Here is a 25050-nt window from a genome sequence, read left to right as displayed (position 1 = left end):
ATAAAAAAACATTACATTAACAAGGAACACTATCCATAAAATCCATTGATTGTCACTGTGGCTACCTATGCCTTCAGCGGGGGCATAGATGATCACATTGGCAATCAATGGACACCTTATAGTAAATACAAGTACTACTAAGGTAATGAAGACGGGTAATGTATGTTTAATGTTTTACTGTTTTTATTATTTTATAGGGGGGTTATATAGGGATCTCGGAGGGGAACTCCATTAATTTGAACTCCAGGGGCCCCTTATTTCCTTAGAGACAGACATCCATAGAGGATACCGGTAGCCGCTCCAGCTGGAGGCATGGCTTGGGAGCTTTAAACACCAGCTGAAAATGGCTACCGATGCCCCTATGGAGGTCTGTATTTCTAGAAGCAGGGGGTCCCCAGAGTTGAATTAATGGGGCTCACCTCCAGCAACCTCCTGCTTCAATACAGTATAAAAAAATAAAATAAAACATTTGATCACTGTAACAGCTGCTCGGGAGACACAGACAGACAGCTTCTCTCTGGGACTCCTATGTGCAGCCATTACATATGCATGGCTGGCCTGGTAGGATTAAATCAGCATTGGTCCCATTCAGAAGAAGGGACACCTGCTGAATTAATCATCCCGGCATCTTACTACTTCCTTGGTTGCAGCCCTGCCACACTCTGGTACCGCAACCTCACGCGCCTATGGAGGCAATAAATGTTGCTACATCTGTAGTAACAAAGGGGGAAGAGGGAGTAGGTGGTATGACACCTTTAATTGGACCAGCACGTGCTTGACATGTTACAAGCTTTCGAACCTTTCAGGGTAGGGTAGGACCCTATTAAGCACGGTGAGAGGTTTAAAAGCTTGTAACATATCAACAATGTGTTGGTCCAATAAAAGGTATAATACCCCTACTGCCTCTCCCTCCTTTGTTACTACTACATGGAACATGGCTACCCAACCCTTCTTTGCCTACTTAACCCAGTGAGTCCTAAACTAGGAATCCCTACGGGACGTTCAATGTAGTTCACAGCTACTTATGAGCTGCAGGGGCACTGAAGGGACTAACCTTAAGCTAAACATGTGATCTGTGGTCAAACAGATTCATAAAAAGTTTGAGCTCATACTGTATATTTATAACTTAAAATATGGTGACATATAACTGTAGTTTTCTCCATCTATTTGTGTATATAATTTAAATCATAACATAATTTCCTGTACTTGAAGTTCTCTAATACATGTCGACCTAAATGTGCTTATACATACGTCGGAGAAATTTTACCTGTTCACCTTTTTCTCCATAGTCTCCAGCGACCCCTCGCTCCCCTTTACCACCCTAAGTAAAGAAGACATTACAAGCATTACACACTGAATGAGTCTGATGGCCTCATGTTCAGGTCATGTAGTAGAAAGCTGCATCATATTCTGACAATAATTTTTGGGGTACTGCGGTTGAGCCCCATAGAGACCCCCACAGATCAACATAATAGGTGGGGGGGAATAACATCTAGAAAAAAAATCAAGAAGAACAGAGATTTTCTTTAACTTATTTTTAAATAAATATTAAATTACAAACAAATATACATGTAGCACTTGCTGGTTTTGGCTATCAGTCTGCCCTCCTCCTGGCGGTAATCCCCGGTAAGGGCAGGTGGCCAGGAGTAACCATGTGTTTTCCCACACCTCTGCAGCTCAGTGAGTCACAGAGAAGGTAGTGTAATCAGGCCTGGTGTCCAATCAGGGGCAAGGGTCTGGTTCCTGCTGGATATGTACTTAAGGGGCTGCACTTCCTCAATTTAGGGAGTCTGTCTCTATTGTGAGAGAAGCAAGGTCTACCCATGAGCAGTGTGCAGGGCTATGCATAATGTGTGCTCTCCCTTAGGGGAGCAGTGGGAGACTGTTCGCCTTACTCTACCAGAGAGTAAGTGAAGAGCTAGGACTGCTCCTGGTGCCCGCTGGCTGGGAGTGTAGGTCCAGGGACATCCTGAGAGTGTAGGCCCTAAGAGCTGCTGCTTGACTGCTGTGCTGTGTGCATAGAGAATAAAGAGATACTGTTTAATATACTTCTTGCCCGAGACTCAAATCTATCAGGAAGAAGGAGAAAGAGACTCTCAAGCAGGGATTTCTCCCCTTATCCTGGGGACTGCAAGAGATGGAGGCGCTGTCACCTAGAGTATGAGTCAGTTTAAACCCCAGAAGTCTGTCCTGACATCCCCTACCATCATGCGGGAGACTCATGGCTACTGTTTATCAGCAGGTATGCACCAAACTACTTCAAGTAACCAACATAGATTTCCGCATAATAGACCCTATCTGCGATTGGGGGGGGGGGGGGGCTGGGGAGGGGGGCAAAACAGGGTTACATACATGTTAAGTCAGTTCTGCTCACAAAAATATACATTTACTGCATTATGTCATGATGCTAAAATTGTGCCTGAGGCACAGGAAGATTAAGTGATTTGCTCAATGTCACAAGGAACAAATACAGGGAATTGAACCAGGTTCCCCTACTTCAAACTCAAGGTCAGTGTCTGTACTCACTGAGCCGCTCTGTCAACCCTATATGTCAATGTTTTCTTCCTCAAAAGCTGATGCAATAAATTTAAGTCACAGAATAACCTCTGATAACATTGGTAAATTATTCTTTAATAAATATTCTACTTTTTGGAATCATTTTAGTACCAATGTTCTGCCCAGAGACTTCTATATTATGTCCCTCATGGTTTATGACAGTTTATACCATATATACAGTATATATCAATCTTACGTTTGTACAATTGTTAAAAATGTACCCCTAATTGGACCAAAATATTTGTAGCCCAATGTGGACCAAAGGTTAATTTGGAGCCTTATTAGTTTCAGTTAATATAGCAAGTTGAAGACATACTGTACAATGAAAAACTGCATTACACACTTTACTTGTAAGAATAGTTACTGTAAATGGAGTACTATGCAATTGGACAACAGATTAAACGTTATACATTATCTACTTCCTACAAATAACTTATTCCAAATCATTTCACAATCCTATCTTCCAATCTGGTTATAAAATATAGTGATACATTCATTTGTTTTAAAAAAAATTGTTACGGAAAATATCAATACTGTCGCGGCCGAGTTTATTCTAACACTTACCCGGTCTCGGCCGCGACAGATACCGGGCGCGCGCCGAGGTGTCCCGTGCGCGCGCCGGAGCCTCGGAGGATCGGTCCTCCGATCGGGGCTTCCCCCTCCCCTCTCCGGGTCCGCCGGGACCCCCGGAGCCCCCCACCGCCATCCCCCACATTACAGCAACCCAGGGCTCTCTCGGGGAGCCCTGGGCATGCGTGCCATGCGCGCACGCTCCCGATGAAGCGTGACCGCGCATCGATGATGAGCGGCACGCCGAGGGAAAAAAACGAGCAAGCCGGGAAATCTCCCGGCTTGCGGCACCAGCCAAGTTAGAATAAAGTGTGCCGCCTCTGTATGTGATCGGATTTATAATTTATGATAAACCCATGGAGGGGGGGCTCAGTTTAGGGGTCAGAGTCCAGTAATCTGCATTTCGTAAATGATGTGACAATTGAGCGAGACCCATATTTCATCTACTATATATTTCTGAAAGCACTGTATGTCTGCGTCCCTAGCGGCAATCTCATTGGTCCCTTGGCCTGCCCGCCCCCGCACCTCTCATTGGCCTGAGGCAGAGTGATGGGCACACACACACACACACACACACACACACACACACACACACACACACACACACACACACACACACACACACACACACACACACCCTCACTCTCCCCCGTCAGTTGGACCGCAGCTCACCTTCCACACACACCCCCCCCCTCCTCTCCCCCGGTGCCCCTCACACTCTCCCCCCACCTCACCCAAATCCCCACGCTCCGCAACATCCCCAGCCGCACCATCACCCTCACCGTGCGCCGCGGCCCTCCTGCTCAGCAGCAAACTCCAGGCTCCTCCCCCCTCGCGGCGCGGCCCGGGCTTCCTGCTCTCCCCCTCACGTGCGCCGCTACCGGAGAGGGGAAGCACGGCCCGGGCCTTTTGCTCTCCCCCTCACGTGCGCCGCTACCGGAGAGGGGAAGCGCGGCGCGGGACTCCCCCTCACGTGCGCCGGCGCCCGGACGGAGGGGAAGCGCGGCGCGGGACTCCCCCTCACGTGCGCCGCTACCGGAGAGGGGAAGCGTGGCGCGGGACTCCCCCTCACATGCGCCGCTACCGGAGAGGGGAAGCGCGGCGCGGGACTCCCCCTCACATGCGCCGCTACCGGAGAGGGGAAGCGCGGCGCGGGTCTCCTGCCACTCTTGCCCCCGCTTCCCGAACTCACCTCCTGCCCCAGCCAGATGCCACGGGGTCAAGGTAAGTCACCCACCCAGTCACCCACACACCCACCCAGTCACTTTCACCCAGTCACCCACACACTCACTCAGTCACCCACTCAGTCACCCACCCAGTTACCCACCCACCCAGTCAGTCACCCACCCACTCAGTCACCCACTCAGTCAAGTCACCCACTCACTCAGTCAAGTCACCCACTCACTCAGTCAAGTCACCCACTCACCCAGTCAAGTCAGTCACTCACTCGCCCAGTCAAGTCAGTCAGTCACTCACCCAGTCAAGTCAGTCACTCACTCACCCAGTCAAGTCAGTCACTCACTCACCCAGTCAAGTCAGTCACTCACTCACCCAGTCAAATCAGTCACTCACTCACCCAGTCAAGTCAGTCACTCACTCACCCAGTCAAGTCAGTCACTCACTCACCCAGTCAAGTCAGTCACTCACCCAGTCAAGTCAGTCACTCACTCACCCAGTCAAGTCAGTCACTCACTCACCCAGTCAAGTCAGTCACTCACTCACCCAGTCAAGTCAGTCACTCACTCACCCAGTCAAGTCAGTCACTCACTCACCCAGTCAAGTCAGTCACCCAGTCAAGTCAGTCACCCACCCACCCAGTCAAGTCAGTCACCCACCCACCCAGTCAAGTCAGTCACCCACCCGCGCAGTTAAGTCAGTCACCCACCCACCCAGTCAAGTCAGTCACCCACCCACCCAGTCAAGTCAGTCACCCACCCACCCAGTCAAGTCAGTCACCCACCCACCCAGTCAAGTCAGTCACCCACCCAGTCAAGTCAGTCACCCACCCAGTCAAGTCAGTCACCCGCCCACCCAGTCAAGTCAGTCACCCACCCACCCAGTCAAGTCAGTCACCCACCCACCCAGTCAAGTCAGTCACCCACCCACCCAGTCAAGTCAGTCAGCCACCCACCCAGTCAAGTCAGTCACCCACCCACCCAGTCAAGTCAGTCACCCACCCACCCAGTCAAGTCAGTCACCCACCCACCCAGTCAAGTCAGTCACCCACCCACCCAGTCAAGTCAGTCACCCACCCACCCAGTCAAGTCAGTCAGCCACCCACCCAGTCAAGTCAGTCACCCACCCACCCAGTCAAGTCAGTCACCCACCCACCCAGTCAAGTCAGTCACCCACCCAGTCAAGTCACTCAGTCTCCCACCCAGTCAAGTCACTCAGTCTCCCACCCAGTCAAGTCACTCAGTCTCCCACTCAGTCAAGTCACTCAGTCTCCCACTCAGTCAAGTCACTCAGTCTCCCACTCAGTCAAGTCACTCAGTCTCCCACTCAGTCAAGTCACTCAGTCTCCCACTCAGTCAAGTCACCCACTCACTCAGTCAAGTCACCCACTCACCCAGTCAAGTCAGTCACTCACTCGCCCAGTCAAGTCAGTCAGTCACTCACCCAGTCAAGTCAGTCACTCACTCACCCAGTCAAGTCAGTCACTCACTCACCCAGTCAAGTCAGTCACTCACTCACCCAGTCAAATCAGTCACTCACTCACCCAGTCAAGTCAGTCACTCACTCACCCAGTCAAGTCAGTCACTCACTCACCCAGTCAAGTCAGTCACTCACCCAGTCAAGTCAGTCACTCACTCACCCAGTCAAGTCAGTCACTCACCCAGTCAAGTCAGTCACTCACTCACCCAGTCAAGTCAGTCACTCACTCACCCAGTCAAGTCAGTCACTCACTCACCCAGTCAAGTCAGTCACTCACTCACCCAGTCAAGTCAGTCACCCAGTCAAGTCAGTCACCCACCCACCCAGTCAAGTCAGTCACCCACCCACCCAGTCAAGTCAGTCACCCACCCACCCAGTTAAGTCAGTCACCCACCCACCCAGTCAAGTCAGTCACCCACCCACCCAGTCAAGTCAGTCACCCACCCACCCAGTCAAGTCAGTCACCCACCCAGTCAAGTCAGTCACCCACCCAGTCAAGTCAGTCACCCGCCCACCCAGTCAAGTCAGTCACCCACCCACCCAGTCAAGTCAGTCACCCACCCACCCAGTCAAGTCAGTCACCCACCCACCCAGTCAAGTCAGTCAGCCACCCACCCAGTCAAGTCAGTCACCCACCCACCCAGTCAAGTCAGTCACCCACCCACCCAGTCAAGTCAGTCACCCACCCACCCAGTCAAGTCAGTCACCCACCCACCCAGTCAAGTCAGTCACCCACCCACCCAGTCAAGTCAGTCAGCCACCCACCCAGTCAAGTCAGTCACCCACCCACCCAGTCAAGTCAGTCACCCACCCACCCAGTCAAGTCAGTCACCCACCCACCCAGTCAAGTCAGTCACCCACCCAGTCAAGTCAGTCACCCACCCAGTCAAGTCACTCAGTCTCCCACCCAGTCAAGTCACTCAGTCTCCCACCCAGTCAAGTCACTCAGTCTCCCACTCAGTCAAGTCACTCAGTCTCCCACTCAGTCAAGTCACTCAGTCTCCCACTCAGTCAAGTCACTCAGTCTCCCACTCAGTCAAGTCACTCAGTCTCCCACTCAGTCAAGTCACTCAGTCTCCCACTCAGTCAAGTCACTCAGTCAAGTCACTCAGTCAAGTCACTCAGTCAAGTCACTCAGTCAAGTCACTCAGTCTCCCACTCAGTCTCCCACTCAGTCTCCCACTCAGTCTCCCACTCAGTCTCCCACTCACCCACCCATTCAGTCTCACACTCACCCACCCATTCAGTCTCACACTCACCCACCCAGTCTCACCCAAAACCACCCACCCAGTCACCGACCCCACCCACCCACTAACCGACCCCACCCACCCACTCACCGACCCCACCTACCCACTCACCGACCTCACCTACCCACTCACTGACCCACCCAGTCACCGACCCCAGTCACTGACCCACCCAGTCACCGACCCTGAACAAGTCACCCAGTCACCGACCCACCCACCGACCCAAAGTCACCCACCCACCCAAAGTCACCCACCCACCCACCAACCCAGAGTCACCCACCCACCCACCGACCCAAAGTCACCCACCGACCCAAAGTCACCCACCCCCCGACCCAAAGTCATCCACCCCCCGATCCAACTCACCCACCCACCGACCCAACTCACCCACCCAACCACCGACCCAAAGTCACCCACCGACCCAAAGTCACCCACCCACCGACCCAAAGTCAAACCGACCCAGTCACCCATCCACTCACCGACCCAAAGTCACCCACCCACCGACCCAGTCACCCACCCACCGACTCAAAGTCACCCACCCACCGACCCAAAGTCACCCACCCACCGACCCAAAGTCAAACCGACCCAAAGTCACCCACCCAGTCACCGACCCAAAGTCACCCACTCAGTCACCAACCCACCCACCCACTCAGTCAAGTGTCACCCACCCACCCACACAGTCACCCACACACTCAGTCAACCCAGTCACCCACCTAGCTGTCAAGGGGGGGGGGGAAGCCTAACCCTGTCGTACGCCCCCCTCCAAAATTACATCCCGGGCAACGCCGGGTCTCTCAGCTAGTGTAACATAAAGAATGTCTATGTTTTTCTCTTTGTAGTCATGTTTTAAACATGCCGTTTAGTTTTCTGACGTGTAAAATAAGGAACCATATGTCATATGCTGATGGCATCCCTTGGTACAGTAGTAACTGGGAAAAATAATGTACGGGCATCATGATTTCCATTATACTCTGTGTGGAAGTCTATTGGTTTTGGAATTTTTAACATTTTCATAAAGTGGGAAAGAGGGCTATGTTTCCCATTATGATATGCTCGGTCTCTCATAAAATATTTATATATTTACATTCGTGCGTTTTATATAATAAAAATACTGTAAATAAAATATCACTTGTGGTGCATTTGCATTTCTCAGACAGGTCTGCAACCCTGTTTTTCCCAACTATTGCTTAGCAAACAGTGCTTCCACATGCAGCCAGGGATTCTGGGTAATTACATGCACATGAGCACAGTGTGTAACATAAAAAACTGGTAATGCGGGGTCATCAAATTGACCATTAAATCCAAAATCCTGTCTCAAACAGTGGAAAGTACTTGAAGCTTCTGGGTGGGTACAGCTGACAACATCAAACCCTTGCTGCCTTTAGATGTGTCTATCCACTAGCAGAAACTGTATTCCCTTTTTTTCTTGTTGCCCTAACTTGCACTATTCCTTTTTGGAGGTGAGGTGATCAGAACTGTATGAAGTATTTAGAATAAATCTGAAGCTTAAAACAGAAAAACTGACAAATACTGGTGGAATTACAACAGAGTTGTGGTATTATATGTGAATAAGAGTATTTAACATTTTCCATGCTAGAGGTCCACCCGCAACAGAGGGCCTCCAGACCCCCAGTACTTCCACGTCATGTGATCGCTTCTGGAGCTATCGCATGACACGGCCACTTCCTGGATGTGCCAGGGCCCATGACGTGTTAGCTGTCTCAAAACGGCAACTAAACAACCAAGTATTTTATATTATTATTATTGAAGTATTTTACTTTATATGTTTTGTCAATTGGATGCAGCATTGGGCACCCCCTGTCTCTTGTTATATACAATTGCCACGCTCAGTAGCTCTCTGGTTGACATAAATATATATTCACTTTGTGGTGGGTGTGGGAGTTTGAGCTTGCTGGGAATCTGTGTTAACCTATGTCTGACTGCTAGCAGTCAATTGGAGGCTGTGGCACCTCCCCCAGAGCTCACTCCTCCTCCTTCACCCTTTTAACTTGGAAGGTCATTTCACTTGCTGCAGGAACAAGACCCATTATGGTCATTCCCCTCTCACAGAGGTAAAAGGAAGGGTTCACAGTGTAGTGTAGGACCTGCATTATTTTGGTTATACCTTGACGTTGGTATGCAGGCTTATGACGCCTTTGGCCAAAGGGTTAACTAAATAACCAAGTATTTTATATTATTATTATTGAAGTATTTTACTTTATATGTTTTGGCAATTGGATGCAGCATTGGGCACCCCCTGTCTCTTGTTATATACAATTGCCACGCTCAGTAGCTCTCTGGTTGACATAAATATATATTCACTTTGTGGTGGGTGTGGGAGTTTGAGCTTGCTGGGAATCTGTGTCAAAACGGCATTGAAAAGGTTAAGAAGTGAAGACTTATAGGTAAGTGACCAATAAGTCTACGTTTGTACACATGCTACATTTTTTGGGTAAACTAGTAATGTTGCTTTGACATATTTTAGAATGAGAATTGAAATTTCCTTACTTCATACAGACTGCTTCGTAGCGTGTGGGAGCAATAGCTGCTGGTCTTTTGTGAAGCATAAATCCATTTCTATTATACAGACTCTGTTTGACATTTATTTTTAATAACCAACCTTCATTCCATCGAAACCCATTGGACCAGCAGGACCCATGATACCGCTCTCTCCCTGCAGGGAATCAAAAGAAAGAATGATGAGAAAGAAAAAAAGAAATATATTTGACCACAAATAAATGCACTTTATTCTCACTCTCTCACTCTCTCACTCTCTCACTCTCTCACTCTCTCTCTCGGGAATATATGCTACAGTTTATGATACCATGTTCTATCGTATCTATCAGCATTTTCCCTTTCTGACCATTTCTACTAAGAATTGCAATGAATGTAGAACCCTGCCACCATATATAACCCTGTCATCATAAGAAGGGCATTTCATAAAAAGTAAAAAAAGAATTCAAGGTCTACACCAGCATCTTCCACTCAAATAATAACCGGGACAAGGAGATCTTTTCACTAATAACTGGGGATGTGTTTTGCCTCTTTGCAAAACGTTGATACTATAAAATCACCTGGATTAGTTTTATTTGTGGGTATGAACATACATAGGTATTCTCCTCTCTTTAAATTATATAGAAAATAATCAATTTACCAACTGAAGGAAACACCTGAACTTCTACTTTAGCTTTCAGGTAGTCTACAAAAAGTATTTTACCTATGCCCAAGATGAGATTTAATTAAAGACGTTGCATACAAAGTGTTGCCTATTTGTGTCATTATACTCATATCTGAATTAAATGTAACATGTTGTCTATGATTTCCAGGCAATAGAAGATCACATTTACTGTGCTAGAAAGAGCGTTGAAAGTGCACAATCGGGCATTCAATTAAATGGCTTTCCCTTTGTGATTTGTATTGGCACAACTATGGTAGTAGGCAGTGTTAAGAAGATAGGACATCCTAGTAATTCCATAGATGTCTGATGTGTTATCTTTATACTGATAGGAACAATGTGCTGGTGCTTCCTTTCCTCCATTCCAGTGTTAACAAGTCAAACTGAACCGATCATTGTGAGGTCTAATTGCTGTTACTATTGTACCTTTTTCCCATCAATGCCATCCCTTCCTGGAGAACCGCGCAGGCCTTTATCTCCTTTGAAACCTGCTAATCCCGGGAGCCCAGGTGGGCCAGGTGGGCAGTCTCTGCAGACATCCTTGAATACGAAAAAACACAGGCTGAACATCTGTCACATTCCAAACACAAAATCACCCTGGATAGGGGGAAAGATGGCGGTGCACAGCGTGCCAACAGGTGCCTCGTGCGTTCCGGAAGCAGGACGAAAAACGGAAGCTGGCTGGCGATTTTCGGTGCAAAATTTAATAAACAGTGGTAAACAGCAACAACATACTATTATTAAAAAGAAAAAATCATCTAGAGAAAGAACTCTGACGCGTTTCGTGCATCCACTGCACTTTGTCAAAGACCTTAATACAGTTTACTCTATATACATTTCCTGGTTCCTCCAACAACAATTGGTGCATTTGAAACGATTAATCAAGCTACTGTATATAGCTACTTAACCATCTCCTAAGAGAAGCAATTTATTCCACTTTGAGCACTGTCAGAGAAGACTCTTCTCTATCTATCTCTATACTACATTCCAAACACATGCATTATACTATGACATATTATTTAATATTATTGCCATTATTCCTAATGTCCCTAGGTAATAATGACGATACACTAGAGGTGCTTTCTATAAGCATCTTACAGTCTAAATTAGAGGCAGTTGTGGCTAGAACAAGAAGTACAAGATGTATTGGGAAAGAGAGGCCAGTGTAATTAAGGATTTGTAGTCTCCCATCATAAAACAAGGTGGCCTTCTTTTTCATTTTCTAATAGTTATTCTTTATATATTTTCTTTTATCAAACATGTGCATGTTGATCATGGTGATTCTCACCCATTGTAGCATTCCTAAGCTTGTGGTTTTAAGCCTCAATAAAAGATCAATAAGGGTCAATAAAAGAAATAATTCCAGATATTTAAAATAGTATTTTAATCTCGTGTCAATCATGCATTTTAAGGTAATCTTAGAAGTATTTTGTTCTCGTTGTCATAACGCACATCATCTAATTCCCATGTGCCTACAGTGGCTATAAATTCTATGCTTTTGTATGTTATTTCTTATTGTTATTGCCTATTATACAGTACTGTATGTGTTACTTTTCATCATTATGTCTACTTGAAGATTGAAATAGGACTCTTTTGTTATTAAATTCAATATGAATCGATGAATTCTGTATTTGAAAAAAAAATGCATTTATTCCATTTCAAACATCAAAAGTTTAAATGAAATCTTAATACACCAAGGGGCCTATGCAGAGAGCAGCGAATTTTCGAAATTCGCCATTTTTTGGAGATAATCGCGCAGAAAACAGCAGAAAATGGAGATTTCCGAAAAACGCGTCAATTTTTCTTTTCTATTTGTAAAACTCGCCTCGCGGCTGGCGAGAACCGCAATCTCGCCAGTTTAAAAAATATCCGTATGCAGAGAGGCGCGAACGGCATCTAGCGGCTGTTCGCGCCAATAAAATGGCGCGATTGTCTCCGTTTTGCCTCGCCAAAAAAAACTGCCGCTCGCGGCCATTGCAAAGGGAAAAAAAAAGGCGCGAATTTGTTTTAACACATTTCTGAAGCGCGCATCTCGCCAATTTAAACTCGCCACACGCATCCATGTTAAACATAGCAGAATTCGCACTTTTCTGCATATGGAGATTAAAACTCTCCAAAAAAGCTACTTTTTAATAAATTCGCCAATTTTAAAATTCGCTGCTCTCTGCATAGGCCCCCAGGTGTACTGTTCCAGCCATATAATCTATTATGCTGGCCAACCAGGTTAATAAGATCGGGACACAATGTCCGCCTAGTAATCACATGTTTCATCGCATCTTGCAGGCATTGGAAGAAATTATATGGAATAGCATTTCTATATCTATACCCATTTAATAGTTCAGCCATAGAGTGCGAGCTCACACATGCAGGGCCCTTGTTATCTTTTATTCGGGCTGACGGATGGGCTCAGTGAGGGCAAGTTACTGTGTCCCTGTGCCTCAGGCACCAAAACAACGAATGTAAACTCATTGTGGCAGAGACTGTGCCTATAAAACTCTATGTACAGCCAATGATATTGCCATTGGGAAGCGCTTTGAGCCCCATTCGTAAAAAAGGGCTATATATGGAATGCAGTTATTATTGAGCACGTGGTATATTTTTAATACGTTTGTTTGCTCTTTTAGGCGGTAGAGTTTGCGTTCAGTGACGCATGCAGACCGTGATGATGGACACCGGCATCCTGCACTCCCCCACGAGGACGCCGCGATCGGTTGTCTGCGACTTGTGGTTGCAGCTGTTCCGGCTATCCACCAGGACTCTTGCTCAGCTTTGGGTTGCTGTCCCCCCATGTGTGTGGGACTATCCGTGTACCAGCATTTGGGGATCACATTGAAGTTTACATCTGTGGTCTGATCTGGGAGATCTGAATCTTTTATTGTAAGTTTGTTACTGGTTATTTTTTTACATAATGTATCACATATTTTTATTGAATTAGTCTCTCTGTTCGCTTTTTCTTTTAATCTTTCTCTTTTATGTTTACACTACTACTTCATCCCGCATGGCACTATTATGTAACATAACATATCTGGGCTCTTGCATCTAGTGTATACTTGATAATATTGACAATAGCAAAATAATAGAGATTATACATTTAAAATTAGGAAAAAGCAAAAAGCTGTGTTTTTGTAACAAATGCAATTATCCAACTTTTATAACAATACAAATGTAATTTAATTACAATGTAATAATATCAATGTACTTGTCATTAAACATCAGTAATTTGTTTAGAATGATATTATTCTCACATAATTGTTCATGTATGAACAGGCCACAATCACACAAATAATACAAAAGGAAGGGATAGAAAAAATATATGGAGAGTACAAGTCATACCCAAAAAGGCTGCTAACTTTACAAAGGGAATCGCAATAAAACACGTTATCATAAATAATGTGGACAGATTGTTACCCTGCTGGGCAGGAATTAACCATCCCTCTGTGCCTTAGGAGATCCTTGTCTTGTTTGTATCATATCTCACAACTGTGATCCATTTCGGAGTTGTCTGAATCTAGGTCAAGAAATGCAACCATTCTTACCTTAACAAGGAGATTTATGTCCCCTGGAGACAGGATTGAGGCTGGACCCTTCGAGAAACAAATACCATGTTATTGCAATACACATCTGCCATTTATATCTGATCAACTTAAATCGGATTTTAGAATTGTACTTGATTGCTCTTAAATGTAACAAATCTTCTATCAATGTGGTCATTATCTGTTCCCACAAAATGACGTGAGGTTGATATGTATGTATGTCTTTATTTATATACCGCCCTTAATGTACATAGCACTTCACAGCAGTAATATATACGTGACAATCATATAAATAATAAATAATATGAATAACACATAAAGGGGAGAAGTGCTTGAGACATAAAAGTAACATTTAGGAAAAGGAGTCCCTGCTCCGAAAAGCTTACAATCTAATTTGATGGCAGGAAGAACGTACAGAGACAGGAGGGCGTTCGGGTAAGTGCGTCTGGCAAGGAGCCAAGGTTAATGTATGAGGTGTTAATTATCAGCCATGGAGCTACTCATATGCTTCCTTAAGCAGGTGTGTTTTAAGGTGGGTCGTAAAGGTGGATAGAGAGGGTGCTAGTCGGATATTGAGGGGAAAGGCATTCCAGATGTGTGGGGCAGTCACTGAGAGAGGTTTAAGGCGGGAGAGGGCTTTAGATACAAAAGGGGTGGAGAGAAGACATCCTTGAGCACAACGCAAGAGTCGGGATGGTGCATAGCGAGAAATTAGGGCTGAGATGTAAGGAGGGACAGAAGAGTGTAAAGCTTTAAAAGTGAGGAGGAGAATTGAGAGAACATGATATAAAGTTTTTATTCAAAACAATTTGGTAGTACAAGTAGCTGATAACAGAGTTATACAGTTCTAGATTAGTATATTCCTTAACAGAAAAAGAGCTATTCAACCACTGTCTCTAGAGGGATTACAGGCCACTTTAAATGAGTTAAAATGAACACAAACCTATTTTGTGCTAAGGTCTTTTAGTTGGTCTGATTATTGGCTCATATATGCAGGATTTGTTACTTATAGTACAAACAACTGACAAAAAAATAAAACATAAGGTCTTCTTCCACAAGAGGAGAAGAGTCTTAATTACTTTATTCTTATTCTTACTAGAGACAGGTATATACAGTAGGTCCCCATCACTGGAAGTGCTGTGCAGCTCTTTTAGTTGCCCCATTACAGAGCCCAAAAAATCCCTACAGTTATCAAATTCAGTGGTTGCTTCATATTATTTACCATTCCCTTTCCTACCCGAGAGCTGCTAAGTGCTACCACTGAACTGGTCCTCATCGAACCCCACATGCATGTCCAGAAGTATCTGTAACCTGGATTACTGTGGATTCCTTAACCACTGTACATTTCTGATGCATGTATTAGAGATCAAAAGATACAGAGAGGGCGAGTGAAAACAGAAGACAGAGAATAGAGAACATATTGAGAAGAATATTTTTTTTTAAAGTACTCCTGAAAATGTACCTATAACCACAAGAAAGGACTGTGGAAGAACAAGTAACATACTTCCTGTTCAATATAGTGAGAAGCTTAGTAAGGTACAGTAAGGAACACATTCCCTTCCATTTATATACATAGAAGTTTCTGCATTGTTGCCTATAGTCAATCAGCTTTATTACTATACTAAATAGGAGCCAAAGAGGGAGCATTCAAGAGAATGGCCCCTGAGAGAGGCAGTAAATAGTGCCCTGTTCTATTATTAAATAACTTCTCGTCAAGCCAATATAAATTCATGCACCATGAACTTGCCCTGAAGATGGGAGGATTGCAAGCTGAACAACTGAGATGCCATATTGTTTGCATTCACACTAACTGAATAGCTAGCACCTAAATAGTTAATAGCAGAGAAAATGTAAGAAAGGCAGACTTCATTATCTGTAGGCAGAGAAAGTACAAGGTCATACTGGACAAAGGGGCCTTGGAAATATAATTAGGCATATTTGTTATCTAGAAGCACAGGGCTAAGTATGAGGCAGAGCTGTTGTTATGTTTAGGGAGGACGGTGAGAATTGAAGGAGTAGAATTTAGGCGTTCAGGAGGGTACCGCAGGTTTTATCAACATACTGATATAAAGCACTGCAGGGGGAAAACTGCTGTCATTGGGACAAGCCTACAGTATATTTGGGTAGCTCCGGGGTAGCTCCAGATTTCCGAGAGTGAGGTATAAATGTTTTATCTATGTGTATTGAGATCATAACTGCTGACAGCCATACTTAAAGTGATACCAACAAAAAATGCAGCTCTCCCCTCAGAACCAAGAATGTCTGTAAAGGCCTGTATGATGCAGAAGGCTTCCTTTTGTCTCTGAATAAAGTATTGGAACAAGAACCAATCCGTGAAATTATTGACTGAGGTAAAGTTCCTATCTTCATGCCCTACACAATTCTTACTGCAGTATATTGAACAAGGGGCAAGTTTTAGATAAAGGGAGAGAGGGAGTATTAAAAAAAAAGAGATAGATTCCTGAGGCACCAAATGGTCATTTTTAAACACAGTACTTTCATTTGATCTGACCGATTAACAGACCTACAGATGCATGAAAAGCATGTAAACTGATTCCCACCCATGCTCACTAATCGCTAACTCAGTGGTTTCCATCCTCTTTTTGGTTAGGGAACTTTATAGTTATGTCATGAAATTTTATGGAACCCCAACCCTCTCTAAAAGCACACCTGAGATCAGATGAATTGTAAGGAACCCCCAACCCTCTTTAATAACATGTCTGAGTTCAGATGAATAGTAAGGAACCCAACCCTCTCTAATAGCGCGTCTGAGATCAGATGAATTGTAAGGAACCCCAACCCCCTCTAATAGCGTTTCTGAGATCAGATGCATTGCAAGGAACCCCAGCCCTCTCTAATAGCATGTTTGAGATCAGATGCATTGTAAGGAACCCCAACACTCTCCAATAGCTTGTCTGAGATGAGATCCATTGTAAGGAATCCCAACCCTCTCTAATAGCACGTCTGAGATGAGATCCATTGTAAGGAATCCCAACCCTCTCTAATAGCGCGTCTGAGATCAGATGCATTATAAATTCTTCTGTATTTGTTACAGTTTTCAAAAACACATTATATAAGATATGGTGGGTAGAAAAGTGATAAAAACCCTTCACCGTACAGTGTACAGTAAATGAAAATATCACTTGTTAGCAGATTTATGTCTCAGGTCTGTAACACTGCTTTTCACCATTACCTCTTAGCTTTCAAAGCTTCTACTGCAGCCAGGGATTCTGGGAAATGACATGCAAAGAAGCACACATTTGACCTGAAAATTGCAGGGTATCCTTGAGTGATGCCCGCGGAACCTATTTATTGTAAGGGCTCCTAGGAACCCTGGATGAAAAACACTGCTCTAACATTTGAAGCTGTCAATTATAAAAACTGAAGATTTATGGTTAATATAATAATATTATGGAAAATGTCATAACATTTTGGAAAATTAATTGGAAAGAAATGCACTTGCTAAAGTTGCTAACGTTCAAAACAGACATTTTCAGCCATTTTTAAAAGTAAAAGGTACTTCGGTAAATTGTGAAAAATATACTCAAAGGTGCTACCACCAGCGTAAGAGAATAAAAAAAATCAATTAATCGAAAACATTATTTGTGAAAAATACGTGAAAAAGGCACTAGAGGTGTTAAATATAGAAGAAAAAATATATATTATGTTATATATATATATATATATATATATATATATATATATATATATATATATATATATATATATATATATATATATATACATACAGCCTGGATATAGCCTGTCAAAAAGATATGGAAGAAGCATACTTTAGTAAATGCAATAGAGATTGCTGGCATTTATCCCACTTCAGTTGGAAGCATTATGAAAAGGAAAGAGAAAAAACTGAAATATTAAACATTTATAACACATACTGGTTCCCCAGGAGGTCCTCTTTCTCCCGTGTTTCCTGTGAAGCCCTGCAGACAGAGGGAAAAGAAATACATTATCTTAGACCATGCTAAACAGTTTCCAGATCACAGCAAATCTATTATTCATTATAATATTTTCTATGGCAATAAAAAGTTCACCTTCCCAACTAGAATTACAAGTAGGTTTCACTAGGATATAAATGAAGTCCTCTTTTATAGCAGCATCATACAGTATGTGCAGCAGTAAACAGAGTTTTCCCGTAGAGCTTGTGTATTACTGTGGATGTTTCTGCATTTTCCATCTAATCAATGAAGTCAGTTCGTTTCTACTCAGAGCCATACATCAAACCATAGGATCAAGTGGCGTATGACAAGGTAATTCAGAGAATGTAGACACTCATGAACAAAAGGCTGCCAAGGTCTTTTTAGATATTATTAGAAGGCTTGATTGAAGTATTCCCACATTCAGTAAGAATTTCTCCAAGTGGCAATGCTTTCTTTTCTCCAACAGAAGTAGTACAAAATGGTATTAACCATTTACCCAGAAACAGTAATTGAAAAACACAATTATTTTGTTCTTTTTTTAGTCATTAATAATGGGGAAAATACACAGAAAACAAAAGCACCCATCAAGGCATCATTTCTATTTTGGAATCAAGCAAAAATGAGCTGTACAAAACAGAATATAGTGGCTATTATGAATACAAACGGATAATTTATCTACAGTAGATTAAACAAGATACATGCTACAGTAAATCATCAGCAACTCCTAATGTTGGACTGGAGAGGGTTAGTGCCAACTGCATAATTTCATGAAGAACTATATTGTAGTGTGTACTGTACTTGTCTCTGTTACTGATCTGCATTAATGTCTCTGCATGAAGTCCAGCTGAACAGTATAAGAAAATGATGGATGCTAATTTACAAGAGACGAGAAAATCCCCATAACTTTTGAGTGGTTACGTTTTGCAAAAGTAAGATGACTTAACCAGTGTGAAGCATGCAGTCTAGCTCAGTATTTCCTAATGTCTCCGTATGTTCATTTTTGCATGTACAGATTAATGCACCTGATGACGTGTTGAAGTGAGACACATCACTGTGAAACAATTAGCTGTGTTCAAAAAAGGGGTGACGCCTTACTGCACTTGCTGGCCTCTGACATCTGTATAATAGTTAAGTATAATACAAATGTTGAAAAATATGCATGAAGTAGATTCATAGTAACGCACTGGATAATGTTGTAAAAAATTAATATATCCATCTACCGTAATTCAACCTTTGCTAAATGTAAACTGTGTCAGATAATCAAACTGTAAATATATTTGTACGGATTGATATTTTCGTACACTTGTAAAATAAATCTATAAAGATTCTAAATCTCTGTACACTACCATTTAATCTATGAAGACACTCAACGGGTAACACAAACTTCAATAAATCTATTGATACAGAGGAAGTCAAACAATACCCTCAATTAAACATTTGCCAATTAGTGTATGTCTAACAAAGATGAACCATTCCTTCCCAACACCAGTAAACTGAATCAGATTGCCCCCTTGATTTCATGCTTTGCCTTTTCCAAATGTATTAGACATACTGTAACCCAGATGTCCAATCTTTTCTTAAATGTATCTACTCTACCTGCCATCAAAGTCTTCATGTAGTAAATGACATATTTTCAATGCCCTTACTATAAAGCTTATGTTTACTTTCCTGAAGGTTGAATGTATGTGACTCTTTTCTCAATGGATGACCATTGTTAATTGTACATCACTTTGGATGAAAAGATGTCCATCAAGCTCTCTGTATTGACTTTGAATATATGTATAAATCCCAAATCCTTCTCAGATGCTTCTTTTCTAAAGAGAAACATTTGAAGAATATATTTTCCTCATATGAGTTGGCCTCTTCCTTTTCACCTTCTCCAGCTCCATAATAACTTCTTTTTATGGGAAGTTGCTCAAAATGTACAGGTGTAGAAGAAGTTATTGTACTCGTTAACCAAACACATTATTTAACAGTCGCACTATTGAAAACCATGGTTAAGGAGAAAACATGTGTTATTTACCCCGTTATTTTGAGCGCTAACTCACGTCAACGGGGGTAACAGTATCTGCTACATCTGTATTCAAAATGTGCTAATATGTTTAATTTGCAAACATTATAGCAATTAAAAACAAGGTATACTAACAGGTATAAACACATATCCATCTCGCGAGCTTGAATGTAGACAAAATACATATTTCCATGCTTTTTAAATCAATGATATACAGTGTATGCTGCTAAACATCTTCAACTATTACGCCTAACATTTGCAAATGAGAATAATTTCCGAGATACAAAGATAAGATTAATAATACATAACTATAGTATATATAATATGCCTGATGTGTGTACTATTTATACAGAGGCCAACATGCGCTTCAAACCCCCATTGTATGCATTATTTTGCTAGATGAAACAGGTCCATCTGAAGAGATATATATGACAGGAGGAACATACTATCATTTATCCCTTTACTTACATCTTGTCCGGGTTCGCCCTGAAGACCTGCAGGTCCAGCAATACCCCTAACGCCCTATGAAACAAAAAACACAACACGTATTGAAAGTGCAGTTGTACAGACACATTTGTGATGCAATACAGTTGGGATTTAGACTTTATTATCTTTATGTCTACAGTATGTATTCTATATAGTGCAAATTATTTTAGAATGTGCCATCGAAATTGGGGCCATATTCATTGTCATAATTGAGTAAAAAAATTGCAAAATAGAACTATACATTATTTTTAGATGCTTTTTGCTAAGCTATGTTATTCTGGTCAAATGCAATGTTGTAACTGCAGATAGGTACTATTCAATGTTGGGGTATGTTAAAGGTTAATGATAAGCAAAGAAGAAAAAAAAGAAAGCTCCCTAATAGCCGCACAAGAGAACACCTATACCTATGTTAAAAATTACTATTTATTAATAAATGATTAAAATATATTTATATTTATTGCAGCAAAAAGCTAACGTGAACCAAAGTGATTAAAATAAATTAAAAAACGGAGGAGGTAACTGTATGCCTAATTCAAACTAACAGGGGCAGGCTAAGCGTCACCACCTAGTGCGCTGGCTATATCGGAGAGGACTGTTGCCTTCTCTCAGTTAGAGTGTTTCGGAGCCTTCTAAAGGAAGCACAACACTCTGACTACTTTCCTATTTGTCATGGTTCTGAGTACAAGACACATACTTTGTGATCTTGAAATAGCTGTTCTGCTAAACATAACAGACCTCTAGGTTCATTTACCTTTGAACCAGTTGGTCTGGTACATATGTGTGTGTATATATCCGTATACTAGCATTAGCTGGCTCAACAAATATATTAATCTGAGCACACACACTACATTAAGCTATACTCTCCATTTAGGTGTAGTCCTCAAACTATATAGAACTGTATTGGTATAACTACCACTGTTAGTATAATTATATAGCAGTGGGACATTCTAAAATAGTTATTCCTAGCATACACTGTTAGTTTGAATTAGGCATACAGTTACCTCCTCCGTTTTTTAATTTATTTTAATCACTTTGGTTCACGTTAGCTTTTTGCTGCAATAAATATAAATATATTTTAATCATTTATTAATAAATAGTAATTTTTAACATAGGTATAGGTGTTCTCTTGTGCGGCTATTAGGGAGCTTTCCTTTTTTTTTTTCTTTGCTTATCATTAACCCCATCCCTGCCAGCACCACCTCCGCACTCTTATTGCAGTTTTTGTTCCGTCACCACACATTCACAATTTATTGGTTCCCCATATTTCCATTGGTGTAGTGCAAGGCGCACAACTTGACCTTTTTAGGCCATTCTATCTTCCTTTATGTTAAAGGTTAAACACAACTAGCAAACACTTCAGTCCTCCAGAATTGGTTTGGGTCCCCGGAGTAGACCTCTTAACAAGAGTGAAATGTTGGCGGAGTAATAAAACATGTAATGCCACGAACCCGTCTTCATTTTACTGTATTATGAAATATGCATAAGGAGGGGGAAGACTTTTACAGCATAATGAATAGCAGCTAATATGCCATAACAATCAGTAATAGCTAGAAAGCATTATTTTCATCACACCTTATCACTAAACATACTACTGTATAATTTAAGCCAAAATACATGTTCAAGTCAAGTACTCTGCATGTGTTGTCTAAATACCACTCAAATCAAGCTACTGTATTTTGCCTTATGGTGGAGGTGGGGTGCGGGGCTTCCAACTATGGCATATAATGTTGACACACTATTCTGCTTGCTAACCAACCGATAACAAGTTATTTTGTATTAAAATCTGGGATCTTTCGTTAAATATATATTTTAATAAATGATTTCATTACAGAACAGCCTCCTAATGATCTCTAGTGCAACTATTATTCAGGTTAAAGTGTTGAATCTTAATACGCACTTCAGATCCTTTCTCTCCGGGAGGTCCCGTGGATCCCTGCAGAAACACAAAAAAAAAAACGATAAGCAATTACATTTTAATTACTTTAAAAAAAAAAATAGAATGAATAAAAAAAAAGATATTGAAAGCCCTAAAACCCCACAGAAATGGAAATGAATTTACCTTTCACAATAAGAAGAGTCAAACTTTAACTTGTGTTGCAAATTACGGATAAAATCTGGACTCTGGAAACTAATTTTGGTATGTTTCTATAACTGCATTACAGAATTCTACTAGCAAAACGTTAGCAAAGAAGCTCCAGTACAGTCAGTGCATGCAACAACTTGCCATTTCTCCGCTGATTGTCTAAGTTCAGCTGAAAGCTTTTCATATGACAATGTAACTACTGTGTAACGTACAGTAAGTGAGGTTTTCTGTAAAAATAAAATGCTAAATTACAAAGTACTGAACATATGGGAGAGAAGGCTAAAAACATTTTTCACTGTAATAATTTGCAAACATTCACCATATAAATGTGGTCCAAGTTTGGCCAGAACTGTTTGTGCTCTGAACTTTCATTTACTAAATTACAAGTAAGCCAACAAGCTTTATAAAATCTCATTTTTACCATATTTTGTGTTACTGTACTTAAGGAAGAATTACATCTACAACAACAACAATATGGAGCAATTATATTTTGCCTTCTACAGCTCTGATTTGAACACTTTTCAGCCATATTCAATGTTCACCAATAAATGGGCTAAATCATTGCAAAATACTGCCGATGCTCTTCCCACAATTTCCCCCCCAGTATTGCAATATTGCAAAAATGACATGTTCCTGTTTATTCTGGGAAGAAATAGCCTGTTAGCCTGTGTGCATATTGGTAAAACACTGATAAAAAAAATGAATGAATCAGACTGCTCTCCGTAATAATTGCGTCCTATGTAAATTAAATGAGCAGGTGCAAAAGAGGTGAATATTATAGTATACAGATGGAATCAAATGAAGGGCTCAAAGAACCCCACTGATTGCTATAGTCACAGAACTATGGTCTGAATATCTCCTATGGTCCAACCACCAGAACGAATTAGGGTCTAAAACTTAACCAAAAACAAAAAAGTTTTATTACATCAAAATCACATACTAATAGGTTAAAAATTAATTAAAATTGATCCCCGCTGAGGAGGTAGGGAAAGAAGTGGTAAATGGCCTCTAGTGCCTATATTAGGGTTGTGGGCCAAATACTTCCTTTCTCCTTCGTCCTAAATTCATATAATATCCACTACAGTAATACAGTGAGAGTACTGTAGTGTTTTCAATATAGATGTTTGTATTGTTTATGGCCGATAGCCTAGTATTGGTTCCGACTCAATTGTCCGTGATTAGTATCATAACCAATTAACTATATCACAGACAGGGATTATATGGATAGGTACTTGGTTATCCTAATGTAGCCATACATGATAACGCAAGGAACAGCTTGTGCCTATTGCTGATCCACAGAGAATGACTACACTGTAATAACTGTATCATTTAACTGGAAACAAAGTGCAACCTATGTAGGAGTAATTAAACCTTTGCACTACAAAATAGGGTTACCATGTATCCAAATACACACATATCTTGATTTACAACCTTGTCTGTAAGTACAAACAAATACACTGTTGCTGTCATGTAAACACAACATAGAGGTGTAAGAAACAGCTTGCTATAATGCTTGTCCATTCAAAACACAGCTAGACCACAAAGAATAGTAGGACTGTAGAGTTTGTGCCATACATCTAAAGACACATAGCAGCCTTCGCATAAAAGTGTTTAGTAGACCTTACTGTAGCAATATAAGATTATATACACATGTGGGGGTTGCGGCAAACTAAAAATCAAACATGTGAGATACAAGCCGTAATCGTAGACAGCAGGTATCCGCATAGACCGCAACTCCTTCGTGATGTCACCTCCGCGGCGTCCTACTCTGCCTCATAAAACCTGTTCCCTAAACAACCTCTCATTGTTTTGTATTTTGCACAAAGTCAGTGTGCAATGATAGCAGAGTGGGGTGTGAGGTGTGAGGTGTGGAGTGTGGGTTTTGTGGGTATGTACGAAGCTGGAGACCATAGTTCTGTGACTATAGCAATGAGTGCAATCAGTGGGGTTCTTTGAGCCCTTCTTTGGGTTCCATCTGTATACTAAAACACTGATAAAGCTAGCAATGTCCTTGTCATTTTGTTCCACTTTCGCCGCTTTATTTGTTGAGTTTTATTTCGATAACAAAGTTGACAGAATATATTGGGTGTGATGTGTGAAGGCAAATTTTAGGGAAAAATGTATACATATTTGCACCAGTTTAGCAACCGAGAGAGACTGTTATATAGACCCCAACAGATTGCAAATTGGGCATCCAGGACACATTTGGAGCAAAGTACCTCAATACATTTATGTAAGGACGTACAAGACAAATTATTCTGTTGTCCCATATTCGCTCCCAAATTGGCGATACCATTCTATACATTTAGTATATACATATACATATGCTAAATTCACCCCAAAATTGGCGCTACCGTTCTATACATTTGCTGTGGTCCAAATAATCCCCTAGATAGATCACTTTACCTGCACACAAGAAAATATTTCTGTGGGTCAAAAGGGAAATAGTGGAGCTACCTAAACAGATCTTCTTTGATGGAATATTTGCAAGTTCTGCATCTTCCATGAAGTGTTGTCTTTTAATCTCCCACCGCTTCAAGTGCAACGTGAGCCTTCTCCGTGCAGATCACTCCAGCATGGGCGAGGTTCAACATGACAGATATGCAGCTGACAAACAAGTTGACACAGGTGATGCACAAATGATGCTTTTGAGAAAGTCACTTACTGGTGATCCATCGATTGCTATTCCTGGGGGGCCTCTGTTTCCAGGCTGTCCTGGAAGTCCCGGAGCACCCCTATCCCCCTGCAAAACAAACGTAATTTGTTCAATATCCCAGTGTCATATTATGCCTTGCAATGTGC

At 42.1% G+C, this 25050-nt stretch overlaps 1 protein-coding gene across 1 annotated transcript in view; it reads right to left on the bottom strand.

Moving 5' to 3' along the window:
- The window catches only part of COL22A1 (collagen type XXII alpha 1 chain), a 515441-nt gene that overhangs the window by 49972 nt on the left and 440419 nt on the right, over positions 1–25050 (bottom strand). Inside the window, exons 41-48 of the mRNA XM_075581796.1 lie at positions 24914–24991; positions 22063–22098; positions 20148–20201; positions 17627–17671; positions 13734–13781; positions 10624–10737; positions 9643–9696; positions 1268–1321 (exon numbers count right to left, since the gene is read on the bottom strand). Coding sequence (XP_075437911.1) covers positions 1268–1321; positions 9643–9696; positions 10624–10737; positions 13734–13781; positions 17627–17671; positions 20148–20201; positions 22063–22098; positions 24914–24991 — 483 coding nt within the window. The remainder of the gene's footprint in view (positions 1–1267; positions 1322–9642; positions 9697–10623; positions 10738–13733; positions 13782–17626; positions 17672–20147; positions 20202–22062; positions 22099–24913; positions 24992–25050) is intronic.

The sequence above is a fragment of the Ascaphus truei genome, chromosome 2 (genome assembly GCF_040206685.1).
Source record: "Ascaphus truei isolate aAscTru1 chromosome 2, aAscTru1.hap1, whole genome shotgun sequence".
Classification (NCBI taxonomy): Eukaryota; Metazoa; Chordata; class Amphibia; order Anura; family Ascaphidae; genus Ascaphus; species Ascaphus truei.
This window is presented reverse-complemented; position numbering and strand designations above follow the sequence as displayed.